Consider the following 21,520-nt stretch of genomic DNA (forward strand, 5'->3'; position numbering starts at 1 on the left):
GAATAACATCTTTTGAAAGCTATACCAGTAACTTTGATGTCAGGTTTAACATGTTTTGAACAGTAGACTTGATGTCAGGATTCACCTTTTTGTGGACATTACAACTGATGCCAGGATTGTCGTATTTGTGGACATCAGATCTGATGGAGCATTCACTTATTTGTGGACATCAGATCTTATGGCAGCATTCACTTATTTGTGGACATCAGATCTGATGGAGCATTCACTTATTTGTGGACATTAGATCTTCTGTCAGGATTCACTTATTATTAGATTTGATGCAACAAGAACTTGAATAAGTTATTTTAGTTTGGAGATAAAAGTGTCATAGTTATATGGTGGAACCCATTCAGTCTAGAAATTTTCAGTTTGTCTGGTCAAGAAATACAAATATCAGTGTCTGATCTCTGCATGTGAAATTTATGTTCTTATGAAATTTCATGGGGACATTTTCGTCTAATTTAGGGGTAATATGAAATGGGGATAAAGTGTAATTTTGCATTCACATGCAGTATGTGACCTGGGGTGTGGGGAGGCACTCCTGGATTTGAATCACTTGCCTCACAGCCATCAGCATTGGGCATTTTGTCATCATTTCTCATGCGCTTGGGCTGGCTCATTAGTAATTCTTATAATTTTCATAAGTCTTGTTAACAATGTTAACAAATCTTGCTGTTTTGTCAATGCTATGTTTCTTTAAAATGAAATTGATAAACCTGATCTGGATGAATAAATTACACGCAGTAAGTATGCAATGGAATATTTGGGTTTTGTGTTTACAAGACAGTTTCAGTGCCAGTTCAAAATTTTAATTACACAATTAAACATAGCTGTTATTTGCATTTCTGAGGATCATATTTTATGTTGGCAAGGTATGGTGGGTGGTCTAAATATCAGACAGTATTGGACATTTTAACAAAACAATTCTGTGGATTACAGTGACTGTCCCCCTCTCCTTGCCAAGTCCAAATTACACATAATAAACTGGTAATACAAGTAAGGCAATACTTTTTCATGTCCTACCTCAACTGTCTTCAGTGGTGCATTCAGATAAGTAGCCATGTAGGCTGAGGGAGAGCAGCCTTTACGACTCTTTTTGTGAGTTGTTTGATTCTGGCAACAAACCCAGAGAAATCCTGGTTAATTTATCAGAGGATTAAGGCTGCAAGTCAAAAAAGTTAGACTGAAACCCTAGGCCAACACTTGTGCCACGAATACAGGATCATTGTAAGAAACATATCCTACCCCCCTCTCTCCTACCGCCGTATCTCCCCCAATGTTTCATGTGCACACAGCAAAAGACAGTGGTCTGTGCATGGCTAACCTAGGTGAAGAGACCTTTCCCTGTCGTAACAGGGTCTCTGTTTAACTGCTTGATCGCACATGATCACATGCATAACCATTCTGCGACACTCTGTAATCAGTGGTTAACCCAGGGCCTCACTCACAAAAAGATGGGGACTGTCACAAACTGCCCTTGCCTTAGCTGTGTTTGTATTGAATGGATTCACATGTACAAACACTAACAAATCATTGGCATAGTTTCCTCATTCTTTTGTCAGGATAAGAAATGTACTTTGCAGTGGAGGACAGTTTGGAATTGTTCTCCTGTGTTACTCTCCATGTTGCTCAAGAATGAAAGTTTGATGAGCTCTGTTTAGGTACTGGTAGAAATAAATCCTTTAATCTATTAAGATAGAGTGGATTAAACAAAGCACAGTTCAGGTTGTCTGATCATTATGTATTTATTTGATGTTTATGTTCATTGTGTGTGAGAGTCACTTTTGGTCGTTAACTTCCTTTCTGATCTTAAACGTGAATGAAAATTATGGGAAAATACTTATTCAGTTTGTAAATTTTCTGCAGACAGCGGTCAGTGATTTGTAAATACATGTGTATGGGCCACGGGTGACTGCTTCATTAAGCTCAGGTGTGTGAGGTAATGTTATGTTATCTTAACAGTAAAAAGTGTTAAAAAAAACAATTTCTGTTATATTTCATATTTCATTATTTCAGCATTGTTTCACCTTTGTAAATCTAGAATGTACCTGATATTTATTTGAACTGGGAATTACCTACATTCTTGAATTGACACTGAATCCTCAACAATGGTTAAAAGTGTATATTAAAGCTAATTATGTATAATGTACAAAAATGTACATCAAAAAGAATACATGTTAATTGTAACAAGTACAACATTTTGTATGCCGTTTAATGTGAGGTATGCATACAATGTATATGGATCAACATTGACTCTCCTGTGAGCAAGGTGTAATGTGAGACAGAGAGTACATGTATGTCAGCTCTGTTTCACTCTATTAACTCGTCGAAGTCGTCACATTGATTCTGTAGAACAAAGATGGATGCCCTGAGGGGAGAAATTAGGACATTTCATAATTATCCTTTGTGCAAAGCATGGCGACTAGATTTATTTGAGGTTGGACAGAAAGGTAAACATGTACTCATTCATTGGGCCAGAGGGCTTTGGGAGCAAGGCTTGGCTTTTAGTGCGCGTTATTATGAACGAGAACGGTAGCCCTCAACACAGAAATGTTGATCGTATTGTTCGGTCAATAGCCGCAGCAACTTATGAATAAATAAAAAAATGGTTATAGTGTGCTGCAGCCTTGCAAGATCAGAAACAATGGGTTAAAACTGCCCCAGAACACATTTGCTGTGACTCTTAGAATTTATACCTATTGTTTCCTTCAGTGGAGTGTTGTGTACTTTATGCCATATAGAACAGATGTGTACTCCTAGATGTGGCCAAAGAAGCAGCTCTTACTAAGTCCCTCCTCTATCTCACCTGGCTGTATGAAGCTCTGTATTAGCATTTGCATTTTGACAGGTAAAACCTAGAGGATAACTGCAGGTTTATACAACAAATCAATTCTCCAATATAAACGTGAGGGCTGGAAGAGACATGTCATTATCAGGGGGAGGTAAACCTGATCCCTATGTCTAAAGCTGTGATATCTTCCTTAAACAGGCAGCAACCTTGGCAGTGGCAGTGGCAGTGTATTTGTTCTGAAGATTACTGGTCTTCATTATCCAGTGTAATTTTCCCTGAAAAGAAGACAATGTGTGGTGAAGAAAATTACCTGAAATAATCCATAGTTCTACAATGTAGTGAGCTAATCATTATGGCTATTTTCTTGTGGCTGCCATTTTCCCCAGATCTTTTCATAGAGTGCATAGTCTTGGACAGAAACAGCCGACAATGGCGTGATATGTTTGGGTAAACAGCTGTAATGATTTACTGTCAGGTGTGAGGGATGACAAATTAGGACTCCCCGTCAGGTATCGCAGGTTAATTAGTTTGATTAGTTCAGGTGTCACTGCCGTAAGTGGCAAATTTGTCACCAGGCCAAAAAAAGCAGTAATGTTTACATCATGAACAACATGAAATTATTTCAGCCAAATCCAGTATGTTTATGACTTCAGTGGTTGTGAAACCTGCTTGACATGATTTACAAGTGAAATAGCTAGAATATGGGAGTAATCCAGACTTCATGTAACCAACAACAAACTCCACATTTTGATTTCATCAGGATACTTATCAAAGAAAAACAAGAAATGAAAAATGATATGAGGTCAAAGGTTATTAAAGGTTAATGATTCTTTCCGTTGTTTTTATTTATACAGCTTTATAATGAAGTTTGGTATTTACTGGGAGAAAGTTTTCATCTTCCTAACTGGACATACATGTAGGCCTACCTAACTCACAGCTCAGTCTGATTCTGTGAACATCCTATTATATAACAGCCCCGGTTTCCTCCCACCATAATGCTGGCTGCTGTTCTATAAGTAAAAATTCTTGAATATGGTGTAAAACACCTAACAAATAAGTAGATAAATTATATAATAGCAGGATCATCCCTGAAGGATGACTGGTAATGTAGGATACAACCGTAACCCATGTGTAATGAGTGTGAGGTTAGGATGGGTTTGTTAATTTATTTATTTATTTATTTGATTGGTGTTTTACGCCGTACTCAAGAATATTTCACTTATACGACGGCGGCCAGCATTATGCTGGGTGGAAACCGGGCACAGCCCGGGGGAAACCCACGACCATCCGCAGGTTGCTGCTTGACCTTCCCACTTACGGCCAGAGAGGAAGCCAGCATGAGCTGGACTTGAACTCACAGGGACCGCATTGGTGAGAGGCTCCTGGGTCATTACGCTGCGCTAGCGTGCTAACGGACTGAGCCACGGAGGCCCCGATGGGTTTATCATTACCAGTGTATACATGTACATTGTATTTAGCCCCTTAGCTATACTCCTCTCCCAGGATCTGCAGAGTATGCCCTAGGGTATAACAAAACATGAAAAGGTGATTTACAAAGTTTTCTGAAAGTGGCCTCTGTATCATAAGAGAAGGTAAATTAGTTAGAATCTGTCCAGTGACATATGTATGGAGGCTGCTCTCTATGGTGACAGTTAACTTTGGTGTGTGTTACATTTGCACAAACCTAAATTGTATCTCTGTACATGAGAGTACATGTAAATCAGCTATAGTAGTCACTGTATATTTTATTACCTGAAATCAAAGTATTTGAATGGATTAGACACTAAAATGTTGAAGAACTACAGGTGTCTCTTTGGTAGGCTAATTAAGACACATCTAATTAAGTCATCTTGTGAAGGAGGGATAATGAGCAGGGTGGGTGTACACAAACCATGAAGGACGTCACTGACCTAAACAACCCTTTTTATACCTTTTTTTTAAATACATTTTAAATCAGTTGCACTATTTTAAGTATTGGCGTACTGGTGTCATTTGACTGTACATTTACATTCATGAAAATCTGCTTTTATGATTAGCACCTGTCTTTTTTGCTAGAAGGTCAGATTTGGTTTGAGCATAATGCATATATCCATCCCAGGTCAGACGAATTATTTACAGTAGCTAAAACAAATAGCACATAATTATTCTGCCATTGGTGTTAGTGTAATTTTTTTGAGTTCTAGGTCAGTTTTATAGAACTTCCTAAATGGATTTTATATTTTGTAAATACTGTACATCAAAAAAACATTAGTTTGTACATTGTAAATCGAGATTAACTCTATGTGAAATTAAACATAATTTAAGATTTAATGTAGTTTCAATCATTTTGGGTATACGATTTTAGCATTGTGAAACATACTAGTGTGCTTTTTTTCATGTTGTTCAGGATATCATTATTGATTTAACCTCGATGTCTTAGAAAATGTATTATCTTTGTTAATAATAATATTCAAAATTATTCAGGGCTATGAGAAAATGTCTTTGTTATGGCTCAGGTTTTGCTGGAGAAATTAAAAGAATGTAAATGTTTCTGTATAAATTGATATATTAAAACTGTCTAGCTCAGCTATATGGTCACATAGCTGTGGGTTTGAGATGCCTACAGACCTGACTAAACAGGCACAGCATTCATCCCCCTGCCAGACACCAGAGAAAGTAGTCCACAGGCACATATGTGATTTTTACCTGAATAAAGCCTTTATTTGTCCAGACAGAGCTGTTTATTCATGATCGTGCCTAATGCATACTGGTCAACAGGTTTTTTTAAACATAGAAACTGTGTATATATATCAAAGCATGTATTCACAGATCAGGTGCTTGGTCTATCACCACTTTGATATGATAATTATGATAGTTGTATTACAAACAGTCAGATTGGTATTCAAGGTGTTTATGTATATGCCCAGGTAGTGACCAATGATATGTGACCTAAACTCCTGCTTTGTGTATTGTTATATTTCCCTACAAGTACCTGGTTGAGGTTAGAATAAATCAGATCATCTGGCACTGCCTATTCATTTGAAGAAAAAATATCTTTCTTTAAAAAATACATATCAGGTTTTTAGAATCTGCTAATTAACTAAACTACCTGAAAATTTCTCTAGTTTACTTGGCTGAAATGTTACACTTTATGTGCAAATTCAATGTTGAACCATTTCTTTGTACGCCTCTATAAAGTGTTACATTGTAATGATATTTAATCCTATGCAATTAACGTCTTTTATCCATTGTAATCTATATATAAATCTCTTATGTTTACAGTGTAATGATTTGTGAAATATTTTATTTATTTATTTATTTGATTGGTGTTTTACGCCGTACTCAAGAATATTTCACTTATATGACAGCGTCCAGCATTATGGTGGGAGGAAACCAGGCAGAGCCCGGGGGAAACCCACGACCATCTGCAGGTTGCTGTCAGACCTTCCCACTTACGCGCAGAGAAGAAGCCAGCATGAGCTGGACTTGAACTCATAGTGACTGCATTGGTGAGAGGCTCCTGGGTCACTACGCTGCGCTAGCATGCTAAGCAACTGAGCCAGGGAGGCCCCTAGTGAAATATGTAATACTTTATATATTACTTATTCTTTTAAATACAATGTTGGACATGTTGGATCTATTTTTTTTTTGTATACCATTTGTTGAAAAAGAAAGACAAAAGTCACTTGTTTTTAGTCTTGTCTAGTTTGAAACTAAAATGGGTTAAATTTTCCTCTTTTGTTGTTACACGATATTTGGAATGAATCTGCATCAATCTGAATTTATATCATTATGTTTGCTGAATAGATTTCAGACCATGTGCAAAGAGTCTGAAGTAATTATTGTCTTTCTTGTGAAAATGTTTTGAAAATGTTGAAGGTGATCTATTGTTATCAGGAAGCAGATTGGACTAAGGATATTTTTTTTTACACTGAAATGTTGTGAAATGTTTCTCTGTGCTGGTTTGTCCCTTACCCTGTAGATGAGTGGCTGTTTTAGGGAACTCTCTTATAAATCTGCCCTCTGCTGGAATGTCTTCCCAACAACGGCATCCAGACTGAGCATCGTGTCTTGACGAGCCCAGTATTTAACCTCAAAATTTACCCAGTTAAAAGAACTACATGATGTGTGTGATGCATGGCATATCTTAGATGGCTGATTTCTCTTCTTACAACGCTGTAAGATTCCCAACCCAGTTGGGATTGTTTGATATACCCCAGCCGAAGGAAGTGCTCACATTTTCTCAGTGGCTCGCTTAGAAAAGAACAATCATACAGTTTCTTGTGAGGAATGAACGGCATATACTTTGTTTTTCTGTGTCTGTGATGCGCTTTCCTTTTAGAGCACATACACCATTTGTGGATGATTAAGACAAAGTTTTTCCCTCAGTTCTGACAAGATAAAATGTACATGTTGCTTAAAAGTTTTGTTTCAAACATGTAATTTTGCTGTAAATTCTTTGACATTTTGCCAGACTGGAGAAGCTAGTGAGATTTCAAACTAGTGAAATTATCATCCTTTGTTCAAACCATGTTGCCATAGTTTTGAATTTGTAAGAAACATGAATTTCAGATGCTTTTGTTGCAGTGTTTTATCCCACACCTATCCACAGCAGTATAAATAAAGCCAATGAAATCATTCCATAGGCATGCATACAGTGCCATTTTTTACACATTACACAAAAGCTGGAGAAAAACACTTAATTCATTCATGAACCTACTGACCACGTTATTGATGGAATTGATATACATACAAATGTATATATTTACACTGATTGGCTCCTAGCCTTTTGTCCTTTGACTTTTTGCACAAAGGCCTTGGCTCAATACAGTTTATGCCATTTCTTTTTACAGCTGATGTCATTACTTCAACCACAGACTTGGTCTCTGTGCCATTGGTTTACATGTGAAGTTGGCACCTGCTACATGTATATGGTTGTTTAGGTTACAGCAGAACATCTTCAAAATTAGCTTTTTGTTTAATACAGGTATTAAGGAAATAATGTGGAGTGTTTTTAGCTTTTGAGCCAAATAATCCACTGGTGGTATTTGCCATTCTGTGGCTATTTGTTGACGCACTGCCAATGTTTGAAGATTACAGGCTGTGCGGACCACTTCTGACTATATAGCCATAGCCTGACCTTATATACCCAGTCTCCAGCCACAGCATGACCTTATTTACTCAGTCTGCAGCTACAGCCTGAGCTTATCTACCCAGCTTCCATTCACAGTCTGACCATATATACCCAGCCTCCGGTCTGACCTTATATACCCAGTCTCCAGTCACAGTCTGACCTTATATACCCAGTCTCCAGTCACAGTCTGACTTTATATACCCGGTCTCCAAACACAGTCTGACCCTATATACCCAGTCTCCAGTCACTGACCTTATATACCAGGTCTCCAGTCACAGTCTGACCTTATGTACCCAGTCTACAACCACAGTCTGACCTTATATACCCAGTCTTCAGCCACAGACAGTATATACTCAGTCTCCAGCCACACTCTGACTTTATATACCCAGTCTTCAGCCACAGTGTGACCTTTTATACCCAGTCTTCAGTCACAGTCTGCCCTTATATACCCCGTCTCCAGCCACAGTGTGGCCTTCAATACCCAGTCTTCAACCACAGTCTGATCTCATATACCCAGTCTTCAGTCACAGTCTGACCTTATATACCCAGCCTCCGGTCTGACCTTATATACCCAGCCTCCAGTCTGACCTTATATACCCAGTCTCCAGTCACCAGTCACAGTCTGACCTTATATACCCAGCCTCCAGTCTGACCTTATACACCCAGCCTCCCATCACAGTCTGACCATATATACCCAGCCTCTGGTCTGACCTTATATACCCAATCTCCAGCTACAGTCTGACCTTATATACCCAGTCTCCAGCCACAGCCTGACCTTATATACCCAGTCTCCAGCCACATCCTGATCTTGTATACTCAGCCTCCAGCCACAGTTTGACCTTATATACCCAGTCTACAACCACAGTCTGACAGTATATACTCAATCTCCAGTCACAGTCTGACTTTATATACCCGGTCTCCAAACACAGTCTGACCCTATATATCCAGTCTACAGCCACAGTCTGACCCTATATATTCAGTCTCCAGCCACAGCCTGATCTTGTATACTCATTCTCCAGCCACAGTTTGACCTTATATACGCAGACTCTATCCACAGTCTGACTTTGTATCCACTTTCTATAACCACTACCTAAACTTACCCAGTCTCCAACCACAGCCTGATTCTTTTTGTTGTGGTTGAATTCAGTGTACACATGTACACATGGGCTATATGATTGATTTGTCATGTGATACAGGTCTAGCACGCACCTCTGCTATACACAGCGGAATGTTGATTGACTTTTTCTTTTATATTTGTCACTGAGTCTGTTTGATAGTCAAGCCACACCTTGATAAAGAGATGAAGGATAATCGTGATCATCAAATTTACATGATGTCATCTTTCTTAATATTCTACATAACACATGTAAGCTTTTGCTCTTGATTTGGCCTCATATTAAGCTGATAATTGCAGATAAAATACCTGTATAATCATGCACAATCCACAAGTCTTTTCCCCCTGTGATTTTTCTGGTATATGGCAAGGCTTTCTGCATGCTGATCTGACAATAAACTAGACTGTTATCATCTAACTGATGAGATGTTTTTGATTGGTTCTGCATAAAACACCAAACAAATAAATTTGGAGGCACTATAACTGTCAATACTTCTGCCATGGCTAAATATACTGTACAAATTTCGTTTCATTTGTACAGATGAAAGGACTATACATTATATACTCTTCATTTGTGCAGTGGTGAGGAATCACGTTAAGAAATTCCTGAATTCAGCTGCATATCATCAAGATCTCTACAATTTAATTGATTCGCACTTGGCCTAAAAGTCATTTCATCCAAATCTGTGTGTAACTTTATTTATAAAATAATAACCTTGTCAGCCTTACTGACTGTTAAACTGCTGTTAGAAAAATCATTTCTTAATTACTTTATATACTGACATGACTAGTGCAATGTGAGGATAGACTGCAAGCCTGCAGAATTGTCGTCTTGTCAGTTACAAACTCTAAAAGTGGTGCCTGACAAAATTTACATGTAAATAACAGGAAATCTTCTAAACATTAGTTGGATTGAATGGGTTGTGAAATTTGTCAGCCATGTCTTCAAAAGTTATTTACAGGTGGGTCCTCAAAAGCCTCCGATCTCTGTATGTGAACTTTAACCATGAGCACCTAATTCACAGCATGGGGTAGACCTGATCTGCCCTGAGTTTCGGGAATGTCACACATCCTAAACATTTATTACCATCATACTCGAGTCAAACAGGAGAACACTGCTATCAGTTCATTAGCATTGGCTCAATAGTATACTATTGTATTTGTTTATTACCCTTCCAGTTTTATTGCCCTAGAGTTATGAAATGTTCTTTGCCTGTGCGTGAAAAGGTGCCTTTTTAATATGACAATCAAACCCATGCATTTGTGTACAATAAAGCCGGAGCCTTAACTTCCTATACTTGTGACAATAACATGACATTCTATGTGTATGTCAGTAAGGAAATTTGGTCACTCTCATCTATGACTGATAGACTTACATGTAGCTGTGAATGAATTCCCAGACTCTAGTCCAGTACAGCTGTGACTTAAGTCAGGACGTGTGTGAGGTGCATGGTACAGAGTGGAGGTATATAAATATGTACCTTGGATAGACTTAGCTGTGACTGAGGCCAGACTTAGCTGTGACTGAGAACAGACTTTGCTGTGACACTGGCAAGACATTGCTGTGACTGAGGACAGAGAGCTGTGACTGGGGGCAGACTTAGCTGTGACTAAGGACAGAGAGCTGTGACTGAGGGCAGACTTAGCTGTGACTGAGGGCAAACTTAAATGTGACTGATAACAGACTTTGCTGTGACACTGACAAGACTGCGGAGGACAGAGAGCTATGATTGAGGGCAGACAGCTGTGACTGCAGGCAGACTTAGCTGTGACTGAGGGCAGACTTTGCTGTGACATTGGTAAGACTCTGCTGTGACTGAGGACAGAGAGCTGTGACTGAGGGCAGACAGCTGTGACAGCAGGCAGACTTAGCTGTGACTAAGGGCAGACAGCTGTGACTGAGAACAGACTTTGCTGTGACACTGACAAGACTTTGCTGAGGACAGAGAGCTGTGACTGAGGGCAGACAGCTGTGACTGAGGGCAGACTTAGCTGTGACTCAGAGCAGACTTTACTGTGACTCAGAACAGGCTTTGCTGTGACTCAGAACAGACTTAACTGTGACTGAGGACAGGCTTTGCTGTGACTGGGGGCAGGCATTGCTCTGACTATGGACAGACTTATCTGTGACTGAGGATATACTTAGTTGTGGCTGAGGATAGATTTAGCTGTGGCTGAGGATAGATTTAGCTAGGCTGAGGATAGATTTAGCTGTGACAAGTGATGTCAGAGTGTGTGGGATCACTCACGAGTAGGGAGGACGTGGGATTGGATTTACGTGTGACTGGGTAAAGGCTTACTTCAACGGAGTCCCATTCAAACAGCACATGGTGCATAACAAACAGCTTTTGAAGCAGCAGTAACACAGACAGGGCTTAGCTGCACAAGCTGTGTGTGTGTGAAGCTCTCACCCGGTAACATAAACTCTCATATACATAATGTTTAAAATGGAAGCTCAATAAATATGATAGGATTACCTGGATGTAAGATATAGCACAGGAGATTTCCACATATGGGACATGTGAGGACTTGTATGCCTAGAAAGGGCATCAGTGATAACAGCTGCCTATGGACTGCCATAAATATGGTTATTAACATAATGGCAGGTGTCAACTGAAAAACATGCCATAGAAACTTTGAGGTTTGACAACCAGAAATTCCAGTTTATTTTATTATTTTAACATTATAGATAGCAGCTTATATAAAACTTAAAACGATGAAGAGAAGATGAAACATAAAAAGTTGAATAGCAAGCACCTGAAATAAAATTAGATAAGAGAGTTTTTTTTTCATTTGAGTGCATCATCTGGATTTAAACATGGACATCACGTTTATATCAACTTGTTATATATCATAGGAGTATTTATATCCAGTGTGTGACAGGTATCGGAGTATATATGTAAATAGGGAAATAACTCACATTTTCTTGGTTCTAATTTATCATTTAGTAGAGGAATGCTCATATTGGGGAAACTGTTGGGCTAGGTACCAGTATGTGTTTGATATAGTTAAAGATCTGCAGCATAGAGAGTAGAACCACAGTAGTGACGTCAGTGTGAAAGCTGGCAAATGATGACACGTAACCGACAGGTGAAATTCAGCTTCTTTGTCATTTTACCTCAGTTAGGGTTTTACGATTAGGGTTTTATGATTATGGTTCATGTACATACATAAATAGTAGCAATTTACACGCCCCCAAGCACCAGGGATTAAACAGAATTGGGTAAAAAAATGCAATAAAGTTAATTGCAATTTATTATCCGTCACAGGTTTAGAATTACTCAAAGTGCTGTGATCACATTTAACATACAGTGACATGAAAACAATATTTGAAACATTGTTTTGAAAATGATGCATAACAGTACTTATACATTAGTTTACTTATCAGTGGATCTGTTCTGTGAAGGAAAACTACAGTTTTAATTTTTTAAATACTTTTTGGGCATTCACAATTTCAAATCCAAGTATCCGGATTAGGCATTTAAGCCACATTTCAAATTTTGGGTTTAATAAAAAATAATTTTATGACATCACCCAGTGCGCAGAGCAAGTAGACTTAAGGTTAAGCTATAGCCCTGTTTCAGGTGTCATAGACAGATTATTAAATGCAGGGAAACATAACAGTTGTTTACATTGGTGTCATAGTGAGTACAAGCCTGATTAACTCAAGACCGCTTAGTTATGGTAATCTCTGATGTTTGATTTTAGATTACGTGACTGGCTGCTCTAAGAAGTTGTTCATGGGGTTGATAAAAGTTAATAACAATGGAATGTGATAAAAGTGCATAGAGCCCTCCTCTGGGCTCCTTAATGAATATTCATGAGATAAAGTCTACCCATATATAATAAGAATAGGAATGTATATATGTAAATACATGTTATATTTGGTAGATGTAGGAAGTATCAATGAATGATGAATATATTCAAATGAAAACAGTATATAACCTCTGTTTTCAAATTAAAATGTGTTTACACCCTATAAACATTCCTTTCAAATTAATGTAGGTCACCAACAAAAGGTGTAGGTGTGTTGATAATAAGCACTGAGGAGTGACGTCAGGCTAGGTGAAAGTGGTGAACCATAGCTGTCACATGCTGAATCCCTGAGCTGATTGTACAAGCCTGCAGTATTACAGCCTGTAACAGAGAATGTGGCATTTGTAGACTTTCTATAGGCCTATGGAGTCATCGCAGGTTTTTATCAGCTATTCTGTATAATTCTGAGACATACATATGTATTTGAGAGAATGTACGCTACAATTTATTCAGGTACATATAAATTCATGATTAAGGGCTGTTGTTATTAAACTGCAGGCACAATAGACATTTGTATAGCGGGTGTTAAAACAGACGTGGAAGGTGTTAAGGTTAAGCCTTAATTGTGATCATTGTGCTCCAGTTGTGTCTGAGCATTTCATATTAGCCAGTTGCTAGTGTACAAAAAAAATGTCGAGCAGTTAATTGCTTTGAATCATAGTTGATCAATTCTTTCTATTGATTAATGGGTTGTGTTGAAGGCTTCTCCTGGGGACCAGCAGAAAAGATCATGTAATGAGTTAAATATTAAATATTTAGCTTGCACATGCTCCTCTGCTTTGACACTGTTGTCTCATCACTGTACCAGATAGCCCATGAGGCTGTGGCAAGCTGACTACTGTGTACACTCTAATGTTACTGTTGAACACATTTGCTTATTCAGGCCAGTTTAATCTGAACACTTCTACTTGTCACCTGCATGGAAATATTGATTGATTTATTTGATTGGTGTTTTTATGCTGTACTAAAGAGTATTTCACTTACATGACAGCAGCTAGCCTCACAGTAGAAGGAAACCAGACAAAACCGGGGGGAAACCATGACCACCCAGGACGCTGGTAGACCTTTTCACGTATGATCACCTGAGAATAAGCAACATCACCACTGACAATAGCACAAAACTGCTTTCTGTCTTCATAGATGAATCTGCGCATTCCTATGGCCAGTAGGTTAATTATTGACCTCATAAATGGAGCTCGCGATGTTCAAGTCCCATGGTGATCGCTGGATAATATTTGTACTTCCTTTATAAACTTATTGGTGATGCCTCAGATGGATTGACCATATTTCACTTAGGTAGCGCTGTAAACATGTCAGCACTGGGACGTGGCGGCATAAAGAGACACCAGTGTGTAATGTGAAGCCACACCCCAGAAAGCAAACAAACAAATTATTAGGTTTGTTTAATGTCCAACAACACTTATACTGACTAGTTTGGATGGACATAACATTTGTTAGTTTCTGCTAGAAAAGGAAGCACTAATTTTGAAATGTGGTACAATGTCTCTCATGTTTATATCTCGTTACACCTTCTCTGCAAACAAGGGCTGTTCTGGCATGACACTGTCTGGTTTTTGGGAATGGTCTCCATAAGCACAAGTGTACTGGTCAGATGTTATCACTTAGGTATCTTATGACATATATGACCTCATAAATATTACTGTTAATTTACATACTGGTATTAACTAGAGCTGTGCTCAATACATCCATGTATGTAAAATGTAACAAAGGTAGATTTCAATTTGTAAGTTTGCATTTACAATGTAACTCTAGAGTATGTACCATCCTAAAATGAAGCGGTGATATCCGGAGTCTAAACCCTGATGACACATCACCCTGCATGTCACCCATATCATTAGTGAAATATTGCCACTTAAATACTTGCACAGATGTATCACCTGCGATTTACCTGCAGCTTGTGACGGATTCAAACATCCTTGAAATGAGTCGTATATATCTGGAAAATAGGACAACCTGTTGCCATAGTAACTCTGAAACTTGCCCTTAGGGTTGATGAATTTTTGATAGTTGCCAGGTTACAGATTTCCAGGTGTAAAAATGAGTACCTGTCACCACTGTACCACATGAAACTAAAACAGTATGCATCTAATATGATGAAATAAAATGCTGGTAGTATCAACTGACATGGTATACAGATCTATTTAGGAAATTGCATAGTTAAGTTCTATGTAGAATTAAAAGGTGACATAGTGATTTATAGAGATCCGGCTGTAAGCAGGTTTATTCCTGCACTAAGATGATTATCTAAGTGATTAAATGATCATGCCTCAATGCCTGAATTTTCTCCCCGGCGCCAGTACTAATTTGATAATACATGTACACTCGCTAAACCATCAGTCAGGTACTGTACCTTAATTAATAAGCTCATCAAGAATAAGGCTGACCACGATGATTTATCTTGGCGTATTAATTGAGCATAATTGTTCTGTTAATTGGTTAACTGGTTGTATAAGGTGTCAAGAGTTATTCTTCAGTGTGACCACCGTTAGCTCTATAACCGATGATGAAAGATAATCAAGGCATAAGGTATTATTTTTTTATTTATTTAGCTTTAATAAATCGTTAAGATAATACATTTCGTCCATCTGTTTCTTTACTTGTAAAACATAAATGATGGTGGATGTGAAAGTCCTGTATTGTGAAGGATGTCTGGTATGACTGTGTGAAGCCTTGGAACATCTGGTCAATGTAAGCCTGCGATAGCTCCCCAATACAGCACTAGTTAAACCAGCCTCTAGAAAAATCCATTTGACAGTAACAAACCCAACCAATAATCTGGTTCTGTACTAATAATAGCTAGATCACAACAATATAACTTGATGACATTTTATTTCTTTTTTATGCTCATTTGAAAGAAAGAGATCAATATAAACGTGATAAATAGATTTTCCATCAAGAAAAAGTTGTTATAACAATGGCATGTAGATCTGTGGTGCCAGCATGACAAGGTTTATGTCTGACAGCAGCTTTATTATATGCGGCCAAGCATATGTAAGTCATTAAGTGGAAACGTGCACCCTGAAATGTGTGTTCACAAAAAAAAGTTCCCTTCTCATTCTATATGGCACGTACAGCATTTATTTAAAGACCTATATAATCAGGAGCTGATTGGTGAAATTTCCTATTCTAACACTCTATTCACACCCATGGTCCAAACCAAAATGTATTCCTGGCCACATAAATGACTTTTACTGAGTAGCATGTTTCTTTATGTCCAATTTTTCTAATATTGTGATTGCTTTATAAGTTGACATAAGATTTGAACATTTATCATCAGTACAAAAGTGTGTTATAAAAGTCAGTAAATTGAAATTGAAATTGAACAGCCACAGAAAGACCAAAATACAATTATGGTGTGTTTCTTGACAGATTGAGGAAACTTGTGAAAGCCATCAATGTAATACATGAAACCGCTTATTCCAGTTACCTGCATATACATGTACATTGTGCACTACATCGCAGTCTATATGTTCTGTTGGGGCATACTGGTGATATACCACCTATCTTAGGGGTTAGCCTGTAGTTTGGTTGTAATGAGGCTATAATTTAGCTGAAAGCCTGTAGTTTGGTTGTAATGAGCTTATAGCTTAGCTGAAGTTAGCCTGTAGTTTGGTTGTAATGAGCCTGCTGTTTGGTTGCAATGAGCCTGTAGTTTGGTTGTAATGAGCCTGTAGTTTGGTTGTAATGAGCCTGTAGTTTGGTTGTAATGAGCCTGTAGTTTGGCTGCAGTGAGCATGTAGATTGGCTGCGGTTAGCCTGTAGATTGGCTGCAGTTAGCCTGTAGTTTGGTTGTATTGAGCCTGTACTGATCCTCTTGAATGACAATAGAATTATTGCAAAATGTTTGGAGTTGATTTTTCACCAAATCCACTGACTAAAGAGTTCACCCTTGACTAAGTTGCACATTTCACATGAACCTGAGAGCCATGTTGATCTTAGAAAGTTGTGACAGGATTTGCTTAAAAGGTAGGATGATGTAAATGTAAGTTTCAGCACCAGAAGTAAGATTTTGTGACATTTATTTGCCTCTAAATATGAATCTGTGTAGATGGAATTTTAGGTTATTTTATGCGGTATTTCAATAACTTCATCAGTGTATGTATATTAATGGAATGGTAATGCAATGCCAAAAGCCTGCTAAGTATGAAAAACAGTCATGCCACAGAGAATATTGAAGCTAGTTAGAATTATACCTACCTCTAGATGATAGGTTTATTTATATCTCATTCTCTTTGTTGTTTTCAGAGGTAATCCTGACGTCTGTGATTACCTGGGGAACACAGCGCTCCACCATGCTGCCCGTCATGGTCACTTGAACTGTGTGTCCTACCTGGTCTCGTTTGGGGCCAACATCTGGGCCTGTGATAATGGGCACCACACACCGCTGGACGCAGCCGCATTGGCTGACAGAGAAGAGATCATAAAGTTTCTTGATGATTCTGCCAATGAACAGGAAGTGAAGCACAAAAAGGTTGTGGAAAAGCGGAAAATAAGGGCATTGGAGGATGCGGAGAAGAACATCAAGCGTTACAACCGTCTTCAGGAGGAGTCAAAAAGGCGGTTAGAGAAGGAGAGAAAACTGGCTCTGGATAAAGAAATAGTGGATATCACGGATAGCAATGTGACGCCTGTCAATAAACCAACTGGTATGAAAAAACTGTTCAATACAATTAGAGGTAAGAAACATGACACTGTTAAATCATCCGGCCCTCGGATGTATTCAGAACATTTTGGTGGCATGGGCACACAGCGAGGCAGGGGCGGAGTGCAGAAGGTGTTAAACAAGAAGGGCTCTGACCAGGATTTCAGAGATCAGTCAGGTGTGAAGTCAGTTCGCTCCATGCCAGGGTTGCGTAGGGATAACCAAATCATGTATGTCAAAGGTCAGAATAGGATAAACACCCACAATGGTGACCACAACGGGGATAATACGAGTCATCTTTCCTACACACATAGCGAATCTGATGTGGGAAAACTGAATGGAGATTCAGGAATTGTTAGTGATGAATATGATGATGGCGAAGCAGGCCTGTTTAATCGACCCAAATTTGGTAATTTGACCTTCCTTAACAGACCAATGAATTTGACGCACATGATGGAGCTGACAGCCGATTCTGCGAAGGGCAAGGATGAAGTGGATGAAGGAACAGCAGACAACGGGCATGGTGTGAATGGAGAGTCAGACAGCATTGGCTCTGTTGGCACACTGGCACATCGCCTGGAGAAACTTCCATGGAGCGAAGAAGATTTAGGGACCCTGGATGATGACGAGGAAGAGGAGACAGAGTTCTCTGCCCTTGAGCTGTTCCTGGCAGCCCACAACCTTACGGAGTTTCTGCCAACCTTCACCAAGGAGAAGGTTGATTTTGACGCCTTATTGTTGCTCTCTGAAGAGGACCTGATCCAGATGGGACTTCCATTGGGACCACGCCGAAAGATAAAAGACGCTCTTCAGAGAAGGAAGGATTTAGCGGAGGAACCTGGCGTGGTGTTTGACACGCATCTATGACAAGCCCTGTTTTACATATCTACTATCATTCCATGGGGTTAATAAGAGACAATTTCTCCAGTATTAAATCAAAACTACTTTACCTATAAACTTGATCAAGTGATGTGCCTCTATGTGACTTTGTCACAATCCCAGATTCTATTCATTTTACAGCTAGAGCTTCAATTTTTATCCCCAGTATTTTCTTTTCTAGTCGTTTAAAGAACATTGATCATTTTGACTACATGTCAAAAAAAGACGTTAAATTGTGTCAAATGCAGTACATACAAACTACAGTAGTGAATAAAACCCATCTTCAGTAGCAGAAAAGGAGGTTACATTTACTTATTGCAGCTGAAACACTGATGATTTCCAAATTTGAAGGAATTATGCTGAATGATATGACCTGTTTGAGAGAAACATGTTTTTGGAGAAATCTACTGGCATAGATATATCTGAACAGGTAAGAACTGATGTCTAACTTGTAGAATGTAATCTGTATGTAAAATTACCTGCACACAGCCATTTTATAGTACTTTCCGGGAACAGTCACTGAGCAGAACAACCCACCTGTCTATTGCTACAGCGGTAATCTTTACCTTGTTATCATAACTTCACTATGTTTTACGAATAGCTCTGTTGTATAACATGTCAGAATTCCTAGTTTTTAAATCTTTGAATATCGTCATCCATATTTACATCCTTTTCCACAGTCCTGAGCCTGTAGTCTCCCTTAAATAAGTGTTCCTGTGTTTCGCCTGTGGACTTTGTCTTTCTGGTTTGTCTTGTACTTTGTTATGTGAACAATTAAGAAGAAGATGGTTGGTTCTGTGCGTCAAGTGCAGTGAAATGGAAACACACGGTATTTGTTGGAGTTGATTTGCTTCTTAGCATTTAGTACATAATAGACAGAATAGTCAGTGACTATATGAATCTGGCAAATAGCCCAGACATTTGACAGTTAAAAAATGTTTGCGTACCTATATCGGACATGTGGTAGAACTACCTGGTCTGAGTGATATGGTAACCAGGGACATGTCATTCCAGGTTATCATGTTATAAGGAAGTTTAATTCAACAGTCAGAATTAAAATCTGAGGTGCGCCCGCATACATAATCCGGTTCTTGTTAAGGAAAAGGGAAATTGTATTGTTTAGAATACGAGGTCTTATAAGTCACGAGTCACATGGTTCATAATCGGTCTTCAAAGAATTTGATTACATTGTGTGTTTTTGAAGATATTCAACATACTGAACAAAGTGTGTATTTGATTGTACATTATTTTACAAGTTCATGAAAGACGTGTTTTAATGATATTCATGTTTAATCAAAACTTTTGCTATGTAAACTAGAGTAGGCTTAAGAACTGAAATTACAGTATATTAACAGATTGTATCAACTATATGTATGATAACAACTGGTGCTAACTTTTTGGAGTTTATATTCTATAAACACTTCTTAGCACTAATATTGAAACATTCCACTTAATACCCCATCAGTCCACTCGGATTAAGGTTAGAAACCTGCAAATTCATAATTTATATTAACTGAGATAAATTGAGATATGCATTTCAAGAATTCCTAATATTAAGTTATGGCAACGTACATTGTGTCCATTTAGGGCCTACCAGAAATCTGTTCACAAATTTGTTTATTTTATCATCCAGCATTATGGCCTAAGTTTTATAAAAATAGAAGTAAATGTAAATTGTGCCATAATTCCATGTGACATGTTGAAAATGCTTACAAGAAAACATTTAAAAACATGGTAGAATATTTTTTATAAGTATGAATTCATTTCGGTGCATTGTCCCAGCTCCCCCACACACACCGTCCCCACACTCCCCAGTGCCCAGTGTTGTGTGCTAGTGTGTCCTGTAAGACTAAGATCAAAAGTATATGTACCTTGATATTGCAGAAGTGCAGTAAACTGGATATTAAAGTAACTCAAGAATGTGTGATGTTACATCAATGGCCCCTTTGAAGTTTAAAAGGGATAATACATTCATGTTAAATTTGTTTGTTAAAGGGTACCCAGTGGAAAATATAATCAGGTTTTGTGAATATTTTGTAATTATTTAAAGAATTTAAAAATGTATTTGCTGTGTATATTTGTATTCTTTACAGCTTAGGTAGGTAGGTAGGTAGGTAGGTAGGTTACCTATAGCTGTTGTCTGTACTGTCTCGTGCAGGTACCTTTGTTTTGACCAACACTTCTGCGCTTACATTCAATGTTTTTAGGGCTGTATAAAATCATTAGTATATCTATTCTTAATACCTGTGAAATGTGGCCAATGTTGCAGTGTGTGATGTGTAAATGATGGGAACATACTAAGCAGAATTCAGGATCAATATTGTTTTCTGTAATACACATTGAATACATATGATGCTACGTGCAAAAAATTTTTCTTTCAGACATTAATTTTAATGATTTTGACCTTATTCAGCAGGCTTTTAAGAAGTAAAACAGTTGATGATGATGATAATAAAACTTTGTTGTCTTCCATTGTGAGGTTGCATGAATAAGACAACTAGAAAGATATATTTTATACTTGCTTGTCTCAGCAGCCTACAAAGTGTATACTAATAGTGTTATAACAAACTTATGCCAATCACAGTTATAAGGATCTCTGTTTTAAGATATTTACTGAGAAGCTTAAAAGTGGTGTGAATTGAGTGTTTATTTATTATTTAAATAAGTAATTAGACTAAAGACTAAGCAGGTTAACTGCATATACAACTTTATATGGATACTGTAATCCTTTACAATTATTGTACAGCTGATATTTATCCAGCAATCCATTTTCTTTTTCTTGTCATTCTACATGTATCATGAATAAATAATAAAATGTGATTAACCAGTTTAAAATTGTTGTCATGTCTCAGTTTTTCACACTTACAAAGCTACTCCAGTTCCCAAAGCGTTTGGGTTGGAAAAGAACAGTTAAATGATGAGGGTCATGGCAATCTAGATTTCTTTTCTAAATTGCAGCAGGCTCATATAATTTAACAAACTTAGTCATATTTGTCTTTGAACTAAATAGGGAAGCCATGCTTGCTGAGATGATTAAAATGCTGGCTTGCTATGACTATCAGGCCTTTGACCAGTGTCTTCTATTCTTGTTGGCATTCTTTCAGCTGCAGCTTCAAGTCAAGGTGTTTGTCAGGTAAAACTACA

The 21,520-nt window shown here is 38.1% G+C and overlaps 1 protein-coding gene across 1 annotated transcript in view; it reads left to right on the forward strand.

Annotated features, from left to right (window-relative positions):
• LOC135481923 (pre-mRNA splicing regulator USH1G-like) overlaps positions 1-21,200 on the forward strand; it is a 28,127-nt gene extending 6,927 nt beyond the window's left edge. Inside the window, exon 2 of the mRNA XM_064761702.1 lies at positions 17,101-21,200. Coding sequence (XP_064617772.1) covers positions 17,101-18,364 — 1,264 coding nt within the window. The 3' untranslated portion in view covers positions 18,365-21,200. The remainder of the gene's footprint in view (positions 1-17,100) is intronic.
• The last annotated feature ends 320 nt before the right edge of the window (positions 21,201-21,520 follow it).

The sequence above is a fragment of the Liolophura sinensis genome, chromosome 1, assembly GCF_032854445.1.
Source record: "Liolophura sinensis isolate JHLJ2023 chromosome 1, CUHK_Ljap_v2, whole genome shotgun sequence".
NCBI lineage: Eukaryota > Metazoa > Mollusca > Polyplacophora > Chitonida > Chitonidae > Liolophura > Liolophura sinensis.